This window comes from Mustela nigripes, chromosome 5 (assembly GCF_022355385.1).
Source record: "Mustela nigripes isolate SB6536 chromosome 5, MUSNIG.SB6536, whole genome shotgun sequence".
Classification (NCBI taxonomy): domain Eukaryota; kingdom Metazoa; phylum Chordata; class Mammalia; order Carnivora; family Mustelidae; genus Mustela; species Mustela nigripes.
The window spans coordinates 142,964,976-142,983,504 of record NC_081561.1 but is presented as its reverse complement, the minus strand read 5'-3'; the positions used below and the strand labels follow the sequence as shown (position 1 = coordinate 142,983,504).

General features: G+C 46.9%; 1 protein-coding gene across 2 annotated transcripts in view; it reads left to right on the top strand.

The window, feature by feature from the left end:
* PRKN (parkin RBR E3 ubiquitin protein ligase) overlaps positions 1 to 9,983 on the top strand; it is a 1,295,868-nt gene extending 1,285,885 nt beyond the window's left edge. The window contains exon 12 of one of the 2 annotated variants that reach the window (XM_059401391.1): positions 9,877 to 9,983. In XM_059401391.1, coding sequence (XP_059257374.1) covers positions 9,877 to 9,941 — 65 coding nt within the window. In that variant the 3' untranslated portion in view covers positions 9,942 to 9,983. Of the gene's footprint in view, positions 1 to 1,852; positions 4,134 to 9,876 lie in introns of those variants that run through there. The other variant, XM_059401390.1, reaches the window with a different exon arrangement.
* The last annotated feature ends 8,546 nt before the right edge of the window (positions 9,984 to 18,529 follow it).

Here is an 18,529-nt window from a genome sequence, read left to right as displayed (position 1 = left end):
ACCACAAAGTCAGGGGACATTGTCAGCAGCATCTTGCTTACAGTTACTTTTGTGCTGGCAAAGCTTTTAGAATCAGAGTCCCTGGTGCTTTTCTGTATTTTGGGAGCTAGCTTATGACCCTGCATCTGTTACGCACCGGGGGGCTTAAAGAAACGTAATAACATGAATATTCTCTCTTCCTGTTTCCTTTCTTCTTATTCTGTGGAGCCATCATGATTCTTGTTTCTATAATAAAATGTTATTTGTAATATTAGTATTTTCAAAGATTTCGGTATTGTAGGAAGACATTTTGCTATTTACATCATAAGCGTATAATCATTAAATATGTATTTAAAATTAGACAGTCCTGCAATTGTGTAACCCTAAATGGGAAATATTAAGATAAAAGTATCATAGGTAAGTCTACCCTTTATTTTCTGCATAAATGATCTTTAAAACAAACCGAAAAGGAGTAGCAAAGTAGGGGATTTTTAAACGCCCTTAAATTACCCTACAACAAATTCCTTCAGTTACATATTCATAAATATTTTAAATCAGTGGAGGTTCTCATGCCATATTTCTAATAATAAAAATGAGATAGTACGGAAGCAATTACCTGGAAAATTTGGCAAGGAAAAATGACTTAAGAGGATAATTGGTGAAATTGAATAATAGAGCACATCCAGTGTTATGTCAGATTCAAGCAAAGAGCTGCTTTTGCCTGAATTATCTAGGAAATTCAGTCAGAAACTGTTCTCTGCATCTAACTTCATACAAGTAACTCTGCACTCCACTGCAGACTGGATGTCTGAGCCCCAGAAGCAAATCAGAAATGAATTTAACAAATGTGTGATGATGGGGAGGAATCCCAAAATAAGTCCCAGAATGAGCAAGTGTTCATCTCATGCTGTAAACACCCTGTTCTATGAAAGAAAGAAATCCTGGTTAAATCTCGGGCTTTGCCGTTTAGAAGTACTGGACCTTGACAGAATTCTAGAGCAGAGTAATACTCCTACTCACTAGGCACTTTTGAGGAGGAATGAGGTAATCCACGTAGAGTACCCAGTATCCCTCGTCCGCTAATCTTAAATGCAATTTTTTTAAAAGATTTTATTTATTTATTTATTTGACAGACAGAGATCACAAGCAGGCAGAGAGGCAGGCAGAGAGAGAGGCAGAGAGCCCAGTGCGGGGCTCGATCCCAGGACCCTGAGATCATGACCTGAGCCGAAGGCAGAGGCTTTAACCCACTGAGCCACCCAGGCGCCCCTTAAATACAATTTTGAAGAGCATTAAGGAATGAATTCTCTGTTAAATATTTTTTTAAAGAAGATTTTATTTACATTTTTGACAGAGAGAGAGCACAGGTAGGGGGAGCAGCAGGCAGAGGGAGAGAGAGAAGCAGGCTTCCCGCTGAGCTGAGAGCCAAGGCGGGGCTCGATCCAGAGACCCTGGGATCGTGACCTGAGCCAAAGGCACTTAACTGACTGAGCCACCATACTTCTGGTGCTGCTTTCCCAACTCCTGGTCCATGAATCTTGCCATGCCAACTAATATTATACTTAGCATATTGACATCTGTTGAAAACACGAAGCACTCTACATTTCGGTAAGGGATGGACCCCAGCTCTTAGAGCCTTTGTCCCTAAACCCCATTTCAGGGAAGTCGATGCACTGAGAGCCACAGATGGCACTTGTCCTGGATGGCCGTGGCGTGCGGCACCTCACTCCCTTCCTAGCCGATGTCCTTCCTTCCCAAGGCCCTGGGACGGCTCGGGATGTCCCCTTAGAGAGTCCCTTGGGGAGCAGTGCGCGGCGTGGGTGCGGGCAGGGCTGTTCCGCGGGTGTCTGCCTGTGTCTTTGTCTGCCCGCAGGAGGCTGCATGCACATGGCGTGTCCGCAGCCGCAGTGCGGGCTGCAGTGGTGCTGGGCCTGCGGCTGCGAGTGGAACCGCGCCTGCATGGGGGACCACTGGTTCGACGTGTAGCCGCCGCCGCCGCGAGCGCCTCCTGCCGTCCAACCTGGGACCGTACCAAGGCTGCCGCCCTTCGGGGCTCTTTCTGCACACTCCCCCTCCCTCCCCACCCCCTGCAGGCACGCGCACACACGCAGACACGCACAACCCAAAAGTTCCTTCCAAAACCGCAGAAACAAAGTTACAGCAGAAGCTCCTGGGATCCGCGAGCCACAGCAGGAAGCGTTCTGGGGCCTCAGCATGACACACCCCAGAGCCCAGAGCAAAGTGCATCCCGCCTTCAGCAGGGGATTGTCATTCTCCCGGGAATTCAAGTTGGGCTGGATTTAAGCCGCAGAGACAGAGATTTCTCAGGTTTAATTTCCTGCACTGTACGTTCTGCAAAGATCGGGGAGAAGCCACTGGTGAGGAAATAGTGCGGAGGAACGGTCGTCAGTGGTTCTCTGTAAGACGGCGGGTCGGTTGGGAGAACTACATTCTCGGCTTCCAGAGCAATGCTCCTATTTAAATTTTCAGAGAGCAACTATCCCCCAAAGAACCACAGGCAGTAGTCAAAAGTCGGTGTTTATCCCTAAGAATTCTACCTTTATATATTGCACCGATGGGATGTCAACTATGCATAAATCAGCTTGTCAACTAGGGAGAAATTATGGAAGTTAACTTGAATGTTGACATTACGGGAAAGAGATCAAAACTGCATGTACTTTTCATTCCATTTAATTATTTGAGAACCTGGAAAGAGATTGTTTTTCTGAGCATACTACGAAGTCTGTAATTTGACTTTAAACATTCATTTTGCAGCTTACGGAATAAGCTAGTACATTTGGCTTTAATGGGTAGGGTACCTTTAGAGGAAACATTTTTAGAAGTGGTTTTGTAATGATTCTCAATGTTAACCAAAGCTCAGGGTGTTGAGGCAGAAATCTTTAAAGAAGGAGCATTTCCAGGGCTAACAGAATGGAACCGGGACTGATTTTGTACGGGAAAGGTTTCTGCACGTGCTGGGTCCCTGAATGGGTTACTCCAAGGAGACTTTTCCTCTAGGACAGTGGAGTCATACAAAAGAGTTCCTCATGTTAACATGGATCAAAGTGGAGTGTTGATCAAGTTTTCCTGTTTGGGTTTTTTTTTGTTTTTTTTTTTTTTTTTTTTTTGAGGCGTTCACGACACATCAAAAAGAGATGTGTTTATGCAAAATGCTGCAGACTTCATTTTCTACAGCACAGTAAACAGATGGAAAACTACAACCACTGTCTTTGGTTCTCATCATCTGTCTTCTCAGGGCTTCTCTTTGTAGACATAGCACCAGAACTCCTTGCTGCAGGAGAGAAGGAATGACCTCGGAACATTTACCAAGGACCTCTGTCCCTCTGTCCCTAACCATCCTCCCAGGGACAGTCCTGCCTGATCTGCCTTTTCCCTCAGAGACTGGTCCCGGGACAAGATGGGGGTGTGGCACACACGCGGGTTTTAATCAGCCTCGTTTGGCTTCGCTCTGTCCGAAAATCCAACCTCCCCAGTGTGACCCCAAAGCTGCCAGACTCATGTCACAAAGCCTTAAAGATCATAACGAGGGAACAAAGAGCCAATATCTGTGAGCAAGAGAAAAGGGAAGGTCTCGAGGCATGGGCTCGCATGTTCCAGGGGCTGGTATCAGGGACGGCACGTTACTGACAAGCCCGGCAGGTAGCTTCTCACACCGACCCAGCAGGACAAATCAGACGGCCCCTCTCTCGCATGGAGCACCCGGTATTTTATATCCATGATAGCTTTTGGGTTTAGTGATGCTGTCCTGATTGTTGCCTTCCGAATTTGCATGTTGTGTTGGGTGTGCAAAGCCCGAACAGGGTTTGCTCTCGTGGCTTCAGGCACAGTAGGTAGAAGTTTCTAGGGCTCTGCTCCTTTCCTGGTGGTGGCCTTTTCTCCACCCCCTCCCCGAATAGAACACAGAGACAAGCTGAAGGGGAAAAACAGCCTCTGTAAAGGAATGGAAATCATAAACCCCTCTAAATGAACATGCTTGGCCATGAGATGTGTAATCAAATGTGACTAGATCAAAAGAATAGAAATAAAATCTTTGCAGAAGAATCTTTATTTTTCTCTGAAACTTGTAAAGGGGTATTTGACCACTATGTCTATGTAAGGTTGTACTCAAATTGTCAATAAAAGCATCAAAAGAGCGTTTGAGTCCATCTCTGAAGAGAGTTTTTCGGTAAATGCTGGAGGTGGGGGGAGGGCAGCCCGGGATACCTCGCTCAGGAGCCTCCCTTGGGGCCTAAAGGGACCGCCTGGCAAGGCAACGGCCATTTTTAATCTAAAAAGCAAACCGCCTTAAAATCTAACGGTGACTTTCCTGCTCCATCAGCAAACTTCTCTACTAACTGTCTGTTTCAAACAGAAGTCTGAGTCAGGAAAAAACCACAAGGATTCTCTGTGTAACGTCTTGCAGAAAAGCTCGGTGACTGTGCATTGCTGCGACAGTGGGTGTGTTGATACTGCATTTCTTTAAAACCGTTGCCGTGGCTGGAGTGAGTGACAATGAGCCTGTGTTTGAGCAAGCTGGAATGGAACATTCTTGGAGAGCTCCTAGGCATACAACAGGCAAGCCGCACACCATGAGGGCCCATTGATGCCAAGCAGCCTAGGAAGGTGCTCTAAAGAAACACGAAGCTTCCAGGAATGATGACCCGGCATTGACACTCATGTCCAGGGTGTGAGTTAGAGACCTGAAACTGTGAATGCACACGAGTAAGATACAGAATGCTCACTTGAAAAGAAACCGCAGCGGTGGGGAAGAGCCAGCATCGTTGGCTGGGTGGTGGTCCGCGCCTACCACTGTCCTTGCTTGGCTATTCCTGGTACCACAGAGAGGCTCAATGTCGACTTTTAGAAGAAAACCCTATTTCAAAACAACACTGAATCCATCTTCCAGTTACCTGCTGTGAATGAACTGTCCGACCCCAGATATTTAAAAATTTCCTCTGCAGCGGCAGCTCTGTCTGCCCACAGGTGCTGTCCCTGTGCCTTAATAAACCACCATTTTGCACCAAAAAGAAAAAAAACAAAACTCTCTCTGTAGTTTGGATAATCACACCAAAAAAGAAAAAAAAAAAAAAAGGGTGCGAAATATTGTCTGGGAAGACATTTGGCGCACAGATGCGTGGCTTTGCCTTGGTGAGCCCACAGTGTTCCCAGTTGTCATTTTCTGATGTGTGAACTGAGAGAATCAATTTTATCAGCATCAGAAGGTAACTGGACCCCAGAAGACAGATTCACATTAGTCCAACTCATAAGAGAACAAAGTACAAAAACTAGAACATCAATTAAATGTATATTTACCATGAGAAGCTCATGTCCTGATCTTCTCACATGATTTTCCATCTGCCTAGAATCTTTCCAACCTCTTCCTTCAACACTCTCTCCTCCCCACGTCAGCTAGCCAGCCTCAGATCTCCATTTAACCAACTCCCCCAGACACCCTTCTGTTGCCGTCCTGGCCTTCAACTGAAGGTCCTTCCTGAATGTTCCCAGAGCCGCACGACTTCCCGCAGCAGAGCTGTGTGGTGTTTTTCCCAGTTTCAGCAAATTCTCCACCTCTCCACACAGCAACTGGGTGTCCTACAAGTCAATTCAGTTTTCACACTACCTCAAAGGTCAGGCCCCATAGGTAAGAGCTCAGTTTCACTATAACCACCCCCCCACCGATGTCAGACATGGCCCAAGCCCCCGGTTGCCAGCTGTACTTCTCATTGACTGGCTGCGGGTCTGGGGTCCCCATGACTCCCTCCTCAGGCTCAGTACCTCACTAGAATGACTCAAAAAACTCAGGAGAGCATTTTACATACTATAATTGGCTTGTGATGAAGAATCCAAACTCAAGGATTGCCGGATGGAGAACTGCTTAGGGCAAGGAGGGGATGGGGTGGCATAGGGTGTACACACAGAGTTTCCGTGCCCCCTATAGGGGCACCAGGCCCCACCTTCCCAGCAAAAACTGGGAAGCTCTCTGAAACATGTTGTTTAAGGGTTTCTACAGAGGTTTCATTAAGTAGGCATGATTGATAATATCATCGACCATTAGTGATTAACTCCATCTCTATCCTTCCGGAGACGGTTAGGGACCAGGACTGAAAGTTCCAGCCCTCTAATCATGCCTTGGTTTTTCTGGCAACCACCCCCCATCCTGAAGCTACCTGAGGCCCCACAACCACAGATAACTCAATAGCACACAAAAGACAGACACCACTTCAGAGATTCCAAAACTCTGGGGAGCTGTGTGTCAGAAACCAAATACACAGGTTTTATATCTATATTTATTATAACTTATTTGCATATATATATATATATATTTTTTTTTTTAGGGGGAAGAGCAGGGGGGAGGGGCAGAGGAAGAAAGAATCTTAAGCAGGCTCTATGTGGAGCACGGAGGTGTTCATGGGGCTCGATCTCACAACCCTTAGATCATGACCTGTTCCAGCATCAAGAGTCCCAGGCTTAACCGACCAAGCCCCCCGGGCGCTCCATACATAGCATTTATTGTACAAAACTTTACTCATCTATCCTCCTAGGAGCAGGTAAGAACATAACTCTGGTGCTCACCTTTGTATCCATAATACCTAGCACTTGGCTTGCCACAGACCAGGCTCCAGCTCTAGGGAACTGCATTTTTGGAATTCTGAGAAAATCTAAATGGAAAATCAAACTACAGTGGAAAGCATCCTTGCCGAGCCTAGGCTCAGCACTCAGTGACTTAGCTGCTTGGTGTGTGGACAAGTAACCTCAGCACAGATGTATCATTTTCCATTACAAATGTACGTCCAACACAGGCTAGGTCCCCCTGGTCTCAGGTCAGGTCACCTCACCTCAGAGTTTCTGAGCTGTGTGGTCAAAGGTGGTACTTTTAAACTCCCTATTATGACGGCCTTGCCCCCCTCCCTCTCACTGCCCCGGGCGAGCTCACCTGTACATTGGTTGTTCCCGAAGACTCCTGCTGCCCTAGCAAAGGCTCACCCCACTGTACTTCCTTTCTGTACATGGTGTGTTTCACCCATGGTTCTTGGATTTTGAATTTCAACCTCAGAGGGACTACAAAGACATCTTTGAAGGATACATTCAGCATCAAATCTCCACTCAGTATCCTTTCCCGGCAAAGTTTTCTTTGTGCATCTATTATTACTGCAAATATATTCTATTATATGCCTCTTATAAGGAAGGTGAAAAAAGAAAAACCACCATCTAGAAATAATTATTTTGCGTCTTACATATTTCCATTTAAAAACAGAGGGTGAGCATCTACCTACGTCAATAGATTTCTATATGGACAATTTTCGAGGATCGCATTGTGGTCTCCTCTGTATATACTAATTAAGTTAACAAGTATATTTTTTAGGCTTCCAGATCTAATTCAAAAGTGTGGGGTTTTTTTTAAGATTTTATTTATTTATTTGACACAGAGAGAGAAAGATCACAAGTAGACGGAGAGCCAGGCAGAGAGAGGGGGGGAAGCAGGCTCCCTGCAGAGCAGAGAGCCCAATGCAGGGCTCGATCCCAGGACCCTGAGATCATGACCTGAGCTGAAGGCAGAGGCTTAACCCATTGAGCCACCCAGGTGCCCCAAAAGTGTGGGTTTTTTTTTTTTTTAAATGTAGTCGTTAAACAGTCTGGATATTGAAAGTGTTATGCAGCCTGAAAATATATTTGCAGCATGATGTTAGGCAAAAGGAGTTTACCAAAAGTGTATGTGTGCTGTCACTAAAACTATTTTAGAAAATTCTGAAGAAGAAATGATTGAAGAACATACATTAAAGTGTAGTTTGCTATGGTGATAAAATTATATGAGATTTTTTTTTTTTTACTTGTCTCTAATTTCTGTGTTTTTTGGCAGTGTGAAAATATCACTTCAATTGAAAATAATAGTTTTTTAATATCCCATGACAGTGAAAGTAGCTCAGATTGCTTGCAGTTGAAGAGTGATTGTCCCATCAATAATTCTGCTCTCGGGGAGCCTGGGTGGCTCAGTCAGTTAAGCATCTGCCTTTGGCTCTGGTCGTGATCCCAGGGTCTGGGGTTGGGAACCACATGGGGCTCCCTGCTCAGCGGAAGTCTGCTTCTCCTTCTGTTCCCTAACCCCCACGCTCCTGCTCTTTCTCTCTCTCAAATAAAAAAGATCTTTAAAATTTTTTAAAAATAATTCTGCTCTTGAATCACCTGAACTTTTACTCGAATAACAAAACTAGATAGAGACACTCCACTGCTTCTCTCAAAAGAGTTCCACCAAACAAATTCGGGAGAGGTGGGCTCGGAGAGGAGTTGACTCTGGGAAGGCCCGGACCTGCTTGCGCGCCGAGCAAGCATGAAAGCAGCATGTGTCTCCCACTCCTCAGGCACCTGCTCGGCAGAGGGAAGGGGTGGTGGGGCCGGGAGGGTTCCTGGCTCCTGGAAAGACCCTGGTTCCCTAAGAAAGCGAGGAAGTAGAAGGTTAACGTGTCAACTTAAGTGGCCACTTCTCTCTCATTAATATAAAAGAAAATCGGTTTCATGTTTCTGATTTCTCCCCTCAAAAAGCATCTTTCCCAGGGCAAACTCGATCGACTCAGGAAGCTAGCATGCGCCAGCTGCAGCTAACAGAGTGTGTGAAGCGAGACGTGAGCCAAGATCAAATCAATGTCACACAAGCGGTGATGACCTTGTTTTGTTCGTAAGGGATGGGAAACAGAAACCCCCTTCTCCCTCTTGTGAAGTAAATCGAATAAATTGAAGACAGCCATTTCAGTTTCAGTTTCTTTTAATAAGTTCGAACACGGAGACAGTGTGGGGCAGAGGCCACACGCTGAGGGCGGGCAGGAAGGCACTGGGGGCTATCGCCTCCCGGGGGCCAACCACTCCCCCGCACCTGCTGCTGCCCCTGATCCACCCGCAAGCCAAACCAATCAAGAGGCCAACATCTTGGATACTGATGCCTCCCGAAGGAGCTTATCCCACTAAAAATAGGGCCTCTGAAAACCACCCCAACGCTTACTGCTCATGAGGGACCGTGGAGCAGTATTCGAGAATCCCTAAATTCTGCTCTCTCTCTCTCTACCTCCTAGCAGCGAAGCTTTCTTCTCAGACCATTTGTCACGGAGACATTCAGGTTTCATGACCTCACACGCATTCTGTGCTCTGTCCCAGTGGAGTCCCCGCTCTCTGCGCCCTGATTCCCTGCAGGGACCTCCAGCCGGTGTCCGAGCCCAGCACCCTTTTTCCAGAACCACATGGCCTGCTCCGTCCCTGCTCCCTGCCAGAGCTCATTCACTGTCCCTTCTCCACATCCTCTGTCCCCCATCCTGGCTTGTGTTTCTCCATAGCCCTCGCCGATATCTGAACCTACCGTGCATTTGCCTGTTTGTGGGGTCTCTGCACATTAGAATGTGAGCCCTGTGAGGGCAGCTCATCGATGCAGCTTCTCTTGTAAATGACAAAGAATAGCCATCGGCAATCATCCGCCGAGGGACTCGTGCCCATCCACCTGCCCGTGGCCCACCTGCCTCCAATCTACGCAAAAACCACCTGACGGAAACAGTTAACCCCTTGGGGAGTAGCATCAGAAACACCAAGTGCCATCGCACGAACTGTTATTTAGAAACATTGCCACTGGGACGCCTGGGTGGCTCAGTCAGTTATGTGTCTGCCTTCAGCTCTGGTTGTGATCTCAGGGTCCTGGGGTCCAGCCCCTTTTTGGGCTCCCAACTCAGCAGGAAGCCTGCTTCTCCCTCTGCCCTTCCCCCTACCTGTGCTCTCTTGTGCTCTCTCTCTCTCTCTCAAATAAATACATAAAATCTCTTAAAAAAAAAGAAAAACACTGCCATTGTTCCTTTTAATTTGGCCGTATTGAAAAGTCACGATTTGTTTTCATTCTCTCGCCTTTCCTGTTCCACGTTCCAGATGAAGATTTTCCGTCACCTCGTTTTCTGGTTCGTTTTGCGTTAGTCACGCGACAATTTTCATGAAACAGGTCTCCTAGTTGATTAAGGACAGAGTCTCCAATCGTCCTGATTCATCGTTTCTGTGACTGAGCTTCCAGCAGACGCCATCTGAACAAACACGCCCTAGTGCCACATACTTTCAACAAGAGGAACTTCGACACGGAACCATTCTTCGGTTTCTGACTTCTTTGCTGAAGCTGTCCTCCAGAGGCATCAGAGAAGGACACACTGGTCGCGCTGTCATCTGTGGTCAAGGAACTCTGAACTACCCTGATGCTCCTCCTATCCAGCAATACCTAGCGCTGTGCCCGGCCATGGATAACCGTCAGAGATCCAGTGTCAGCGGCGTCCACCCGTCCTGTTGGAGCCACCGAGGGAGAAGCCTGTGTGCCTGGCAGAGTCATGGAGGTCACCTGGGACAGAATTATGAGGGCTGGAGATGGGGTCTTGATCCTGACACCTGCTCTGCAGCTGCAGAAAACTGTTTGCACTGCTTGCCTGTGTTTGTTTATTCCTGCCCTTGATAGTCACACTAATGGGAAAGAAAGCTCTTACGGCAACGACAAGCACAGTGCTGGCCATGACCATGCAAGGTGGCCAGGCTGGCCCGCACAGGTGCCCCCGTAACACCATCATTACAGTGGGGAGAGCAGAGCTCAAGCAGAATGGACAAGGGGAACATTGGGTCGGCAAGTTTTTTCCCGTAAAGGGTCAGATCATAAATCCAGTTGTTGCTTGAACAACATGAGTCTGAACTGCACGGGTTCGCTGATGGGCAGTTTTTTTTCCCCCAATAAAACACTACAGTACTATAAATGTATTTCCTCTTCCTTACAATTCTCCTGACCTGCTTTTCTGTAGCTAACCTGATAGTAAGACTGTAGTACCTAATATATGTAACATACAAATAGGGGTTTCTGTGATCAGGAAGGCTTTCTGTCAAAAGTAGGCTATTAGTCGGGGCGCCTGGGCGGCTCAGTCAGTTAAGCGTCTGGCTGTTGATTTCAGCTCAGGTCTTGATCTCAGGATCATGAGATCGAGCCCCGCATCGGGCTCTGTGCTCAGCGCAGAGCCTGCTCGAGATCCTCTCCCTCTGCCCCTCCCCCCATGCTCACTCGCTCGCTCGCTCTCTGTCTCTCAAATTAATAAATAAAATCTTTTTTCAAAAAAGCAGGCTATTAGTCATTAAGCTTTAGGAGGTCAAAGTTATGTGCAGGTCAAAGTTATGATTTTGTGGGGTGGGGGGTTAGTGCCCTCCCCCCCACGTGAACCTAGCGTCAACTGTATTTTAGGTTTTGCGGCCTTAAATCTCTGATGCCACTACTCGGCTGTGCTTCTGTGGGGCGACAGCCACTCAGACAACATATGAACAGGAATCTACGGTTGTGTCCCATTAAAACATGAAATACAGGTGGGTCCCTCTCACCATAACTGAAAAATGGTATTACAGATTCAAATATGAAGACACATTAAGGAGAAATATTAATTCTTTTTCAAACTTGCATTATATAGTCAACAAATAATTGAGCACTGAATACTTTGGGTGTCGGGGTCACAAAACTAACGACAAGCTTGCTCTGCTCAACACCCTGACAAACCAGCAGAAGAGGCAGATACATGACAACAGGGCAGTGGGATTGATGCTCTCACAGAAGTTGAACCAGGTCAAGGTCTGGCGAGGGAAAAGGATGAGGGGACACATCCCACGCTCAGACTCAGGGGAATGGGAGCACGTGGGCAGGGGCCTGCGGCGGGGAGAGGAGACTGGGCGCCAACAGCATCAGATGCCACCGTCGCCTTCCCGCGTGGGTCTCAGAGCCCGAATGACCAAAGGGGACGAGGCCAGAGGAGCAGGTATGAAACGGATCCAAATGGAGCCCACCAGCAAGTTTCTACTCTGTCTGGTGGACGATGGGGCACCATTAACAGAGTTTAGGAAGGTAAAGGACTCTATCCAGTTGTTGTTTTAGAAAATTCGTTCCACTAGGTGTCGGACTGGAGAAAAGAGACCATTTGAAGGCTTTCTCCAGGGTGGGATGAGAGGAGCTTGGGGCCAGAACCAAGGCAGGGCAGTGGCCATGAAGAGGCCTTTGATATGTATATAGGTCTCAAAATCACTGCCTGTTGGATCCAGGGGTGAGCAGAAAACTGAACGCCCATCCAAATAAAGTCTGGAGCCCGGTCAACAGCATTGTGCCAATGTTAATTTCTTAGCTTGAGTAAGTCGTGCTGTGATTATGCAAGGTGCTCATGTGTACCTGGGCTTCTCCGAGGGGACTGTGCGACTGGTGAGAACACGGGGGGGGGGGTCACGTCTGTCCTAGAAACATGTTTCATTGTAACCCTTTGTGTTACAAATAAGTCATTTTTAATCCATAGATGCTTCAAAATAATTTTACATGATACCTTAAATTGGTAAAGAAATGACCAAAGGTAACCTAAGCTATGTTAATGCTCGTGTTCAAGAGGAGAGGTTCATCTCTGGCTGTTTGTGATGCAATATTTCAGACTGAACTTTCTCCTTCCAGATCAGTAATTTGATCAGAAGTGAATGTGTAATTTGGGTAATAAAGGAGAACCCAGGCTCAAAGCTAAGCAGTGAGTGTTGATTCCCATAGGGTCAATTCAAAGGAAGAATTATGAAAATGCAAACAAGCAACCCCTCAGGGGAATTATGTTTGTGGCAGGTAAGGAAAAATTAGGAGAACAGGGAAGGGAGGTCAGAAAATGAATGAGTGCTTCTCAACTGGTTTTTCAGAGCAGAGTCAATCTATATTACCCAACTTTGGGAAAACATGGCAAAAAGAATACAGTTGTAACCCCTCAGTGGTTCTTGCAATTTCTTAACATTAGAGGCAACTTTGGGAACAATTATAGGATCTGAAAAAATATTTATGTAAGTTTATCTGTCCATTCTGTTTCACTTCATTTTCTTTTCTTTCCATTAACTTCACAATCTGAAAATTAATATTTTAGAGACGAGAGAGCATGTCTCATATGCTTCCCTTGTTATAAAATGAAGCCACACCCACTTGTGCTTCTCTCCACTGTTCATTGACCCTTCCCTCTGTACGCTTGGCACAATTTGATGGTTGGAATGGCTCTTGCCAAAAGTAATGCTGGCTTTTTTGGAGGTGGTGAGATTTGGGGTGTTGGTTTTTTTTTGTTTTTTTTTTTTTTTTGCTCTTTATGTTTTTCTATAGTACTTGAATTTTTAATAACACAAAGTCATCATCTGCAGAGAAAAAATACAATTCATTACTTAAAAGTGAGAAGGCCAGCCTTACTTATGAATGTGTTGGGGGTTCTTCATGGGGTTCATGTGGAGACCACAGCCATGCTATGGTCCCTCACATGGGGAGAGCCTTAAGGTAGAGAAGTTGACGGCATTCCAGGATGTTTGAAGTGTTCTATTAAAGTTGAAAGTCCATCTGTTGGCCTGAATGTGTCCAAATCAGTCTGAGTAGTGAGTTAACTGTTGCCAGGGTATCTGTCCCGATGGAGGTGGGGAGGGTCACCATGCAGGCCCGGTCCCTGGGAGCTTCCTAGGGAGCCCTCTTTGATGGGGCAATTCTCTGTCGACTTTCAGTCCACAAAATCTCCTTCAACTGCTGAATATTTTTTCCCAGCTGTCTTACCACACCCCTGCCATTAATATTCCTTTACTATTCTTATTAGTAGCTTATCCTACTACATATATATATGCATAAGTGACACTGTTTGCCTATGGTCCAGAAAACTGAATCCCTACCTATATATTACAATTTATTTATGAGCATTTTATTTTAAAATTATTTAAACATTTTATTTATTCATTTGACAGAGAGAGACAGATCACAAGCAGGGGGAGCGGCAGAGGGAGGGGGAGAAGCAGGCTCCCGGCTGAGCAGAGATTCCCATGGGGATTGATCCCAGGACCCTGGGATCATGACCCAAGCCAAAGAGAGATGCTAAACTGACTGAGCCACCCAGGGGCCCCAAATCTGAGCATTTTAAATACAGAACTGTGAAGACATTTTCACAATATATGAAAAGAACTGCATAAACAATGAATCTTGGAACACTGAAAAAATAAATAAAATTTTAAAAAAAGAACTGCTCACTACAAGCAAATTTTAATCCCATGAATTTAATGTTATATTAATATTAAGATCTATAAATACGGGATTTCACAATATAGGCAAACAAAATAATCTCATTCGAAGGCAAAAGGATATTTGGTAAAAGTACACATTTTATCAAACAACAGAAACTTAAAAAACTAGAAATTGAAGGATGTTTCTAAGCTTGGTACAGAAAATGACTCAAAGAAAAGGTGAAACCTATGGTGTGATCATCGAATTTAACCCTCAGTACAGTGAGAAACATCAGAGACTGACTGGCTTCACCCATCACCTCTTCCCCCTCTTTGCCCGACCGACCTTGATTTTGTTCTGTTTTCCCTTCCTTTCCTCTCCAGCCACATGCCGCAGGGGAAGGTGACCAATCCCACCGCCGAGAAGTAAAAACAGATATCTAGACAAAATCTTGTGCAGGAATATTCAGGGAAGCTTATGCACAAGGGCAAAAAGGAAGAAACAGTCCAATGTCCATTGGCCAATAAATAGATAAATTATGTGATATGTCCATAGACTGGAAGATTATTTGTCCCTAAGAAGGAATGAAGTGCTGGGAGCTATTCAACGTGGATGAACCTTAAAAGCAATGCTGAGTGAAAAAAAGCCAGACATGAAAGCCCACATATTGTAGGATTCCTTTTATATCAGCTGTCCGGACTGGATAATTCTGTAGACGCAGAAGGTAGAGCAGTGACTGCTGAGGGCTGGGGGGGGGGGGGTATCCCACCAATGGGTACAGACTTTCTTTTTGGGGTGATGGAAATAGCCTAAGGTTGATTTGGGTGATAAAGGCACAACTAGGGATTTACAGAGAGTAGTTGAATTATACAACGAAATGGATGACTTGCTTGATAGGCGGATTAAACCTGCTACCAAAAAATAAGTGGAAGATGGAGAAGTAGAGAGAACAAATATGACCTTGGTCTTCTGAGGGACTTAACAGGCCCTTGATGGAAGGGGAGAGATTAAACATCGAGGTAAGGCATTTGTTTTAAGATAGGATCATGACTGCGGGGCAAGAGCCAGTGCCTGGAGAGGAGCTGAAAAGGACAGAATTGTGACGGAATGTTCTAGAAGAGAGAAGATCTGACAGCACATCTGATGAGACCAGCCCCAAGCGAGACGGCTGCAGGGGCCTCCGACTGCACTGCTCCCGTGCTCTTGCCTCCTTCTAGGAAAAGCAGTGCATCTTTGGAATGAGGCCAGTCCTGCTGCCCAAGTGAGGGCAGACCCAAGCGGAGTCGGGGCCTGAGGCGACCCCGGCTCAGAGGACACACCCCGCCCTGAGAGGCTCAGGGGCCACACCTACTGGGAAAGACCACGCCCCACTGAGAAATTCTACTGCGGGGCGGGGGACCAGGGGCGGGGGACCGGGGGCGGGGGACCGGCGGCTGGGCCGAGCCTTGGAGCAGGGCTGCCTCCGCCCACCCTGTTGGAAGAGTCCCTGCATCCTGTTCCTCCCCAGAGAGACGGAGGGAATAAGGAAACGGGGCTTGGGACCCAAGTTCTAGTTCAATTCTGGAGCTATTTGTGATAGTTCACCTGAGGCGTTCACACGAGGAAGCAACTGGCAAATCAGTCGATCGCATTTTACATACATTTCTGGTCTCATGGATAACTATTCCGATTCCGTCTTTTGCTTTTATCAAACATGTAGAAACATCAAGGGAGTCTGGATTTCTGCTACAAGTTGAAACAGTTTTCATTTTTGCAGTACTTAAACAACGCTGCTTTAAATAATTTCCTAACAATGAACTCCAATAATACACATTCAACAGAAATCACAAATCTCCTAACTCTTTCCTGCAATCAGTGGGAATTCAGGGTTAAAACTGGGGACACCTGGGTGCTTGGGTGGCTCAGTTGGTTGAACAACTGCCTTCAGCTCAGGTCATGAGCCTGGAGTCTTGAGGATCGAGTCCTGCATCAGGCTCCCAGCTCCACGGGGTGTCTGCTTCTCCCTCTGACCTTCTCCCCTCTCTCAAGCTCTCACTCTCTCTCTCTCTCAAATAAATAAATAAAATCTTAAAATAAAACAAAACTGGGGACACCCAATGGTTGAAGCCAGAACAGCTTGTCTTTTTACCCTTTAGGGGTTCTATAAATATTCCTTGGCTTTAATTAACTGGGTCTGAGGAAGAAAACATGGTCTACCTATGCTTGCTAACGTTCTCTCATTCAGCCAGGTGGCTGGAGTTTCTACTTTAATAAGACAACAGCATTATTCTTCCCGCACACTTACAAAGCCCAGATGGATGCAAGTGGAAAAAGGTCTTCCCCCACTGAACTCTTGATTCAGGTTGTCAAGATCAAGGAAATAAGTCTTCTGACCCATTTTTAATGAGTTGGAAAACAATGAGCTCATAAGTAATCAAGTGAAAAAATTATTTCTAGTTCAACAATCTCACTTGCTTAAGATCCCCAGGACGAAAGAGTTCGTACCAGAGAGTAGTGGCAGAAATGTTTGGATTCGCAGAGAAGGAACAAAGCAGGAGGTCACCCAGGTAGGTCACCCAGGTTGTGGCGTGGTGGGACAGTAAGTGGCTGAAGAAGGGGGTTAAGAGGGGACTGCAGAGGCCAGAGCACGCGTCTCTGCACCACCACGTCCTGGTGCTGTGTGTGTGTGTTCCCACTTACCCTTCTCAACAATGCACACATAGGACTCCCATTTTACAAATGAAGAGAAACCATTTCACAGAGATAGGCAATTTACGCCAGGCCATCCTTTGTGGAAGCCATTTGGGAAAAAAATATGGCAGAACTTGGTAACCAAAGAGACGTGAGCAACAAAGATGGCCCCTGGGTTACAGGTGCAGATGCCACTGGCAAAACCCAGCAAGGCGAGGAGACAGAGACAGCACCTCATCTGCTACTGAGTATGAACCAAACTCCTCCAGAGAGTGGCCAGGTTCTCTAAGATCTATGGAAACCCCTTCTCAGGTACGTCCCCTTCTAATACTCCCACACAGCAGAGGCTCTAGGCAAACTGGGCGTTTCTGCTCAACCAGGCTTGGGTTCTTCCCTGTCCCTGAAACGTCACAGACGTCACACTTCTCTTCTGAATCACACCATTTTCAGTCTGTTAGCATGGCTCCTCGCCTCCCGGACTAGGTAGTGACCACATGAAGAGGAAGCTTCACTCAGAGCCTAGAAATATCCCTGGTACACAGTAGGTGCTTAATGTTTATGAGTGAGGGCGTGGATGCATGAATCAGGTTTAGGGCCCTTATCTGACTGACTGCTATATATCTCCACATTTAGCAAAGATAAATGAGAAAGTATGTTTTGAAAAAAATATATGAATGGAATTACACCATTTCCATGATTGAAGTGTGCAATCCTATTCAAATAAAAAAGCTCTTCTATGTATGTTTGACGGAACCTTCCTACTTACCCAGGTAGGAACTCTGCCTTTGCGTGTGGGGTGGGGGAGGGGGGAGGGAAGGGGCGGGTCCTGGAAAGTCGGGGACTGGCTCCTGTCCCAGGTTTGCCCTTCGCCAGCTGGGAAGCGAGAAGGTCTCTGGGCTCTGGTGCCTCAACCAACCCCGTGAGGAGGATGGTCTATCCACCTGTGGGGAGCACGGAAGGATAAGACGAGAACTTGCATGCGAATAATTCAGTGCTGTGTCTGCCCACAAGAAGCACTAATATACAGACGGTCACCGTGAGCAGCAGCAGTTAGAATGGATGCTTGCCAGCCTCAGCTTAGGCAGGTCACCCCCTCTGTGTCTGAGTTGTATCGTCTCTAAAAATAAGGACAGTGATACCATATCTTCATTGGGTCAAGAAAACACAAGGACGCTTCGTAAATAGTCAAGACAGTTGTAGAGGTCTGTTCTGCGGTCCCAGGGAAACCGTGAGAATGCATGGCGGGCCCTGTCACAGATACCGTCTGGAACCACACGTTACAGGGACAAGAGCTCACGCCTGAGGGCTGTTTCCTTACCCGCAGCAAGCGTCTGTTCCGGGGACTGGGGCCACGAGCGGGCTCCAGCAGCAAGGAAGAGACCAGGGCTCTGTTGACAGGACCCCAGGGCTCTGTTGACAGGACCCCAGGGCTCTGTTGCCACTGGGGGCTGGGGAAGTCTCCCGTGCGGGGCTGTCCTGTGCACTGCAGACGGTTTGGTGGCTTCCCTGGCCTCTCCCCATTCGATGACAGCAGCAGTCCCCTCCCTGCTTATCCCCCGCTGTAACAACCCGGAATGTCTCTGGACATTGCCCAACATCCTCTGGGGGGCAACGCCACCCCGCACTGAGAACCACTAACCAACCGCCCATCCTTCGACAGCGTCGTGTGCTGAGATCATGTCCTTTCCTTAGACCATCTGCCTTGCAGATTCCCCCTGTGTCTACACCAGGAGAGCTTGTGCCTAAATGCCTGTCTGCCAGCTCTTTTCTCATCTGGCTAAAATCATCTGGGAACAGCAGTGTAGTTCCTACGAGAAGACGTGCTCTAGTGACCGCTTTTGGAGACAGTCCCAGGTGGCGTGGCGG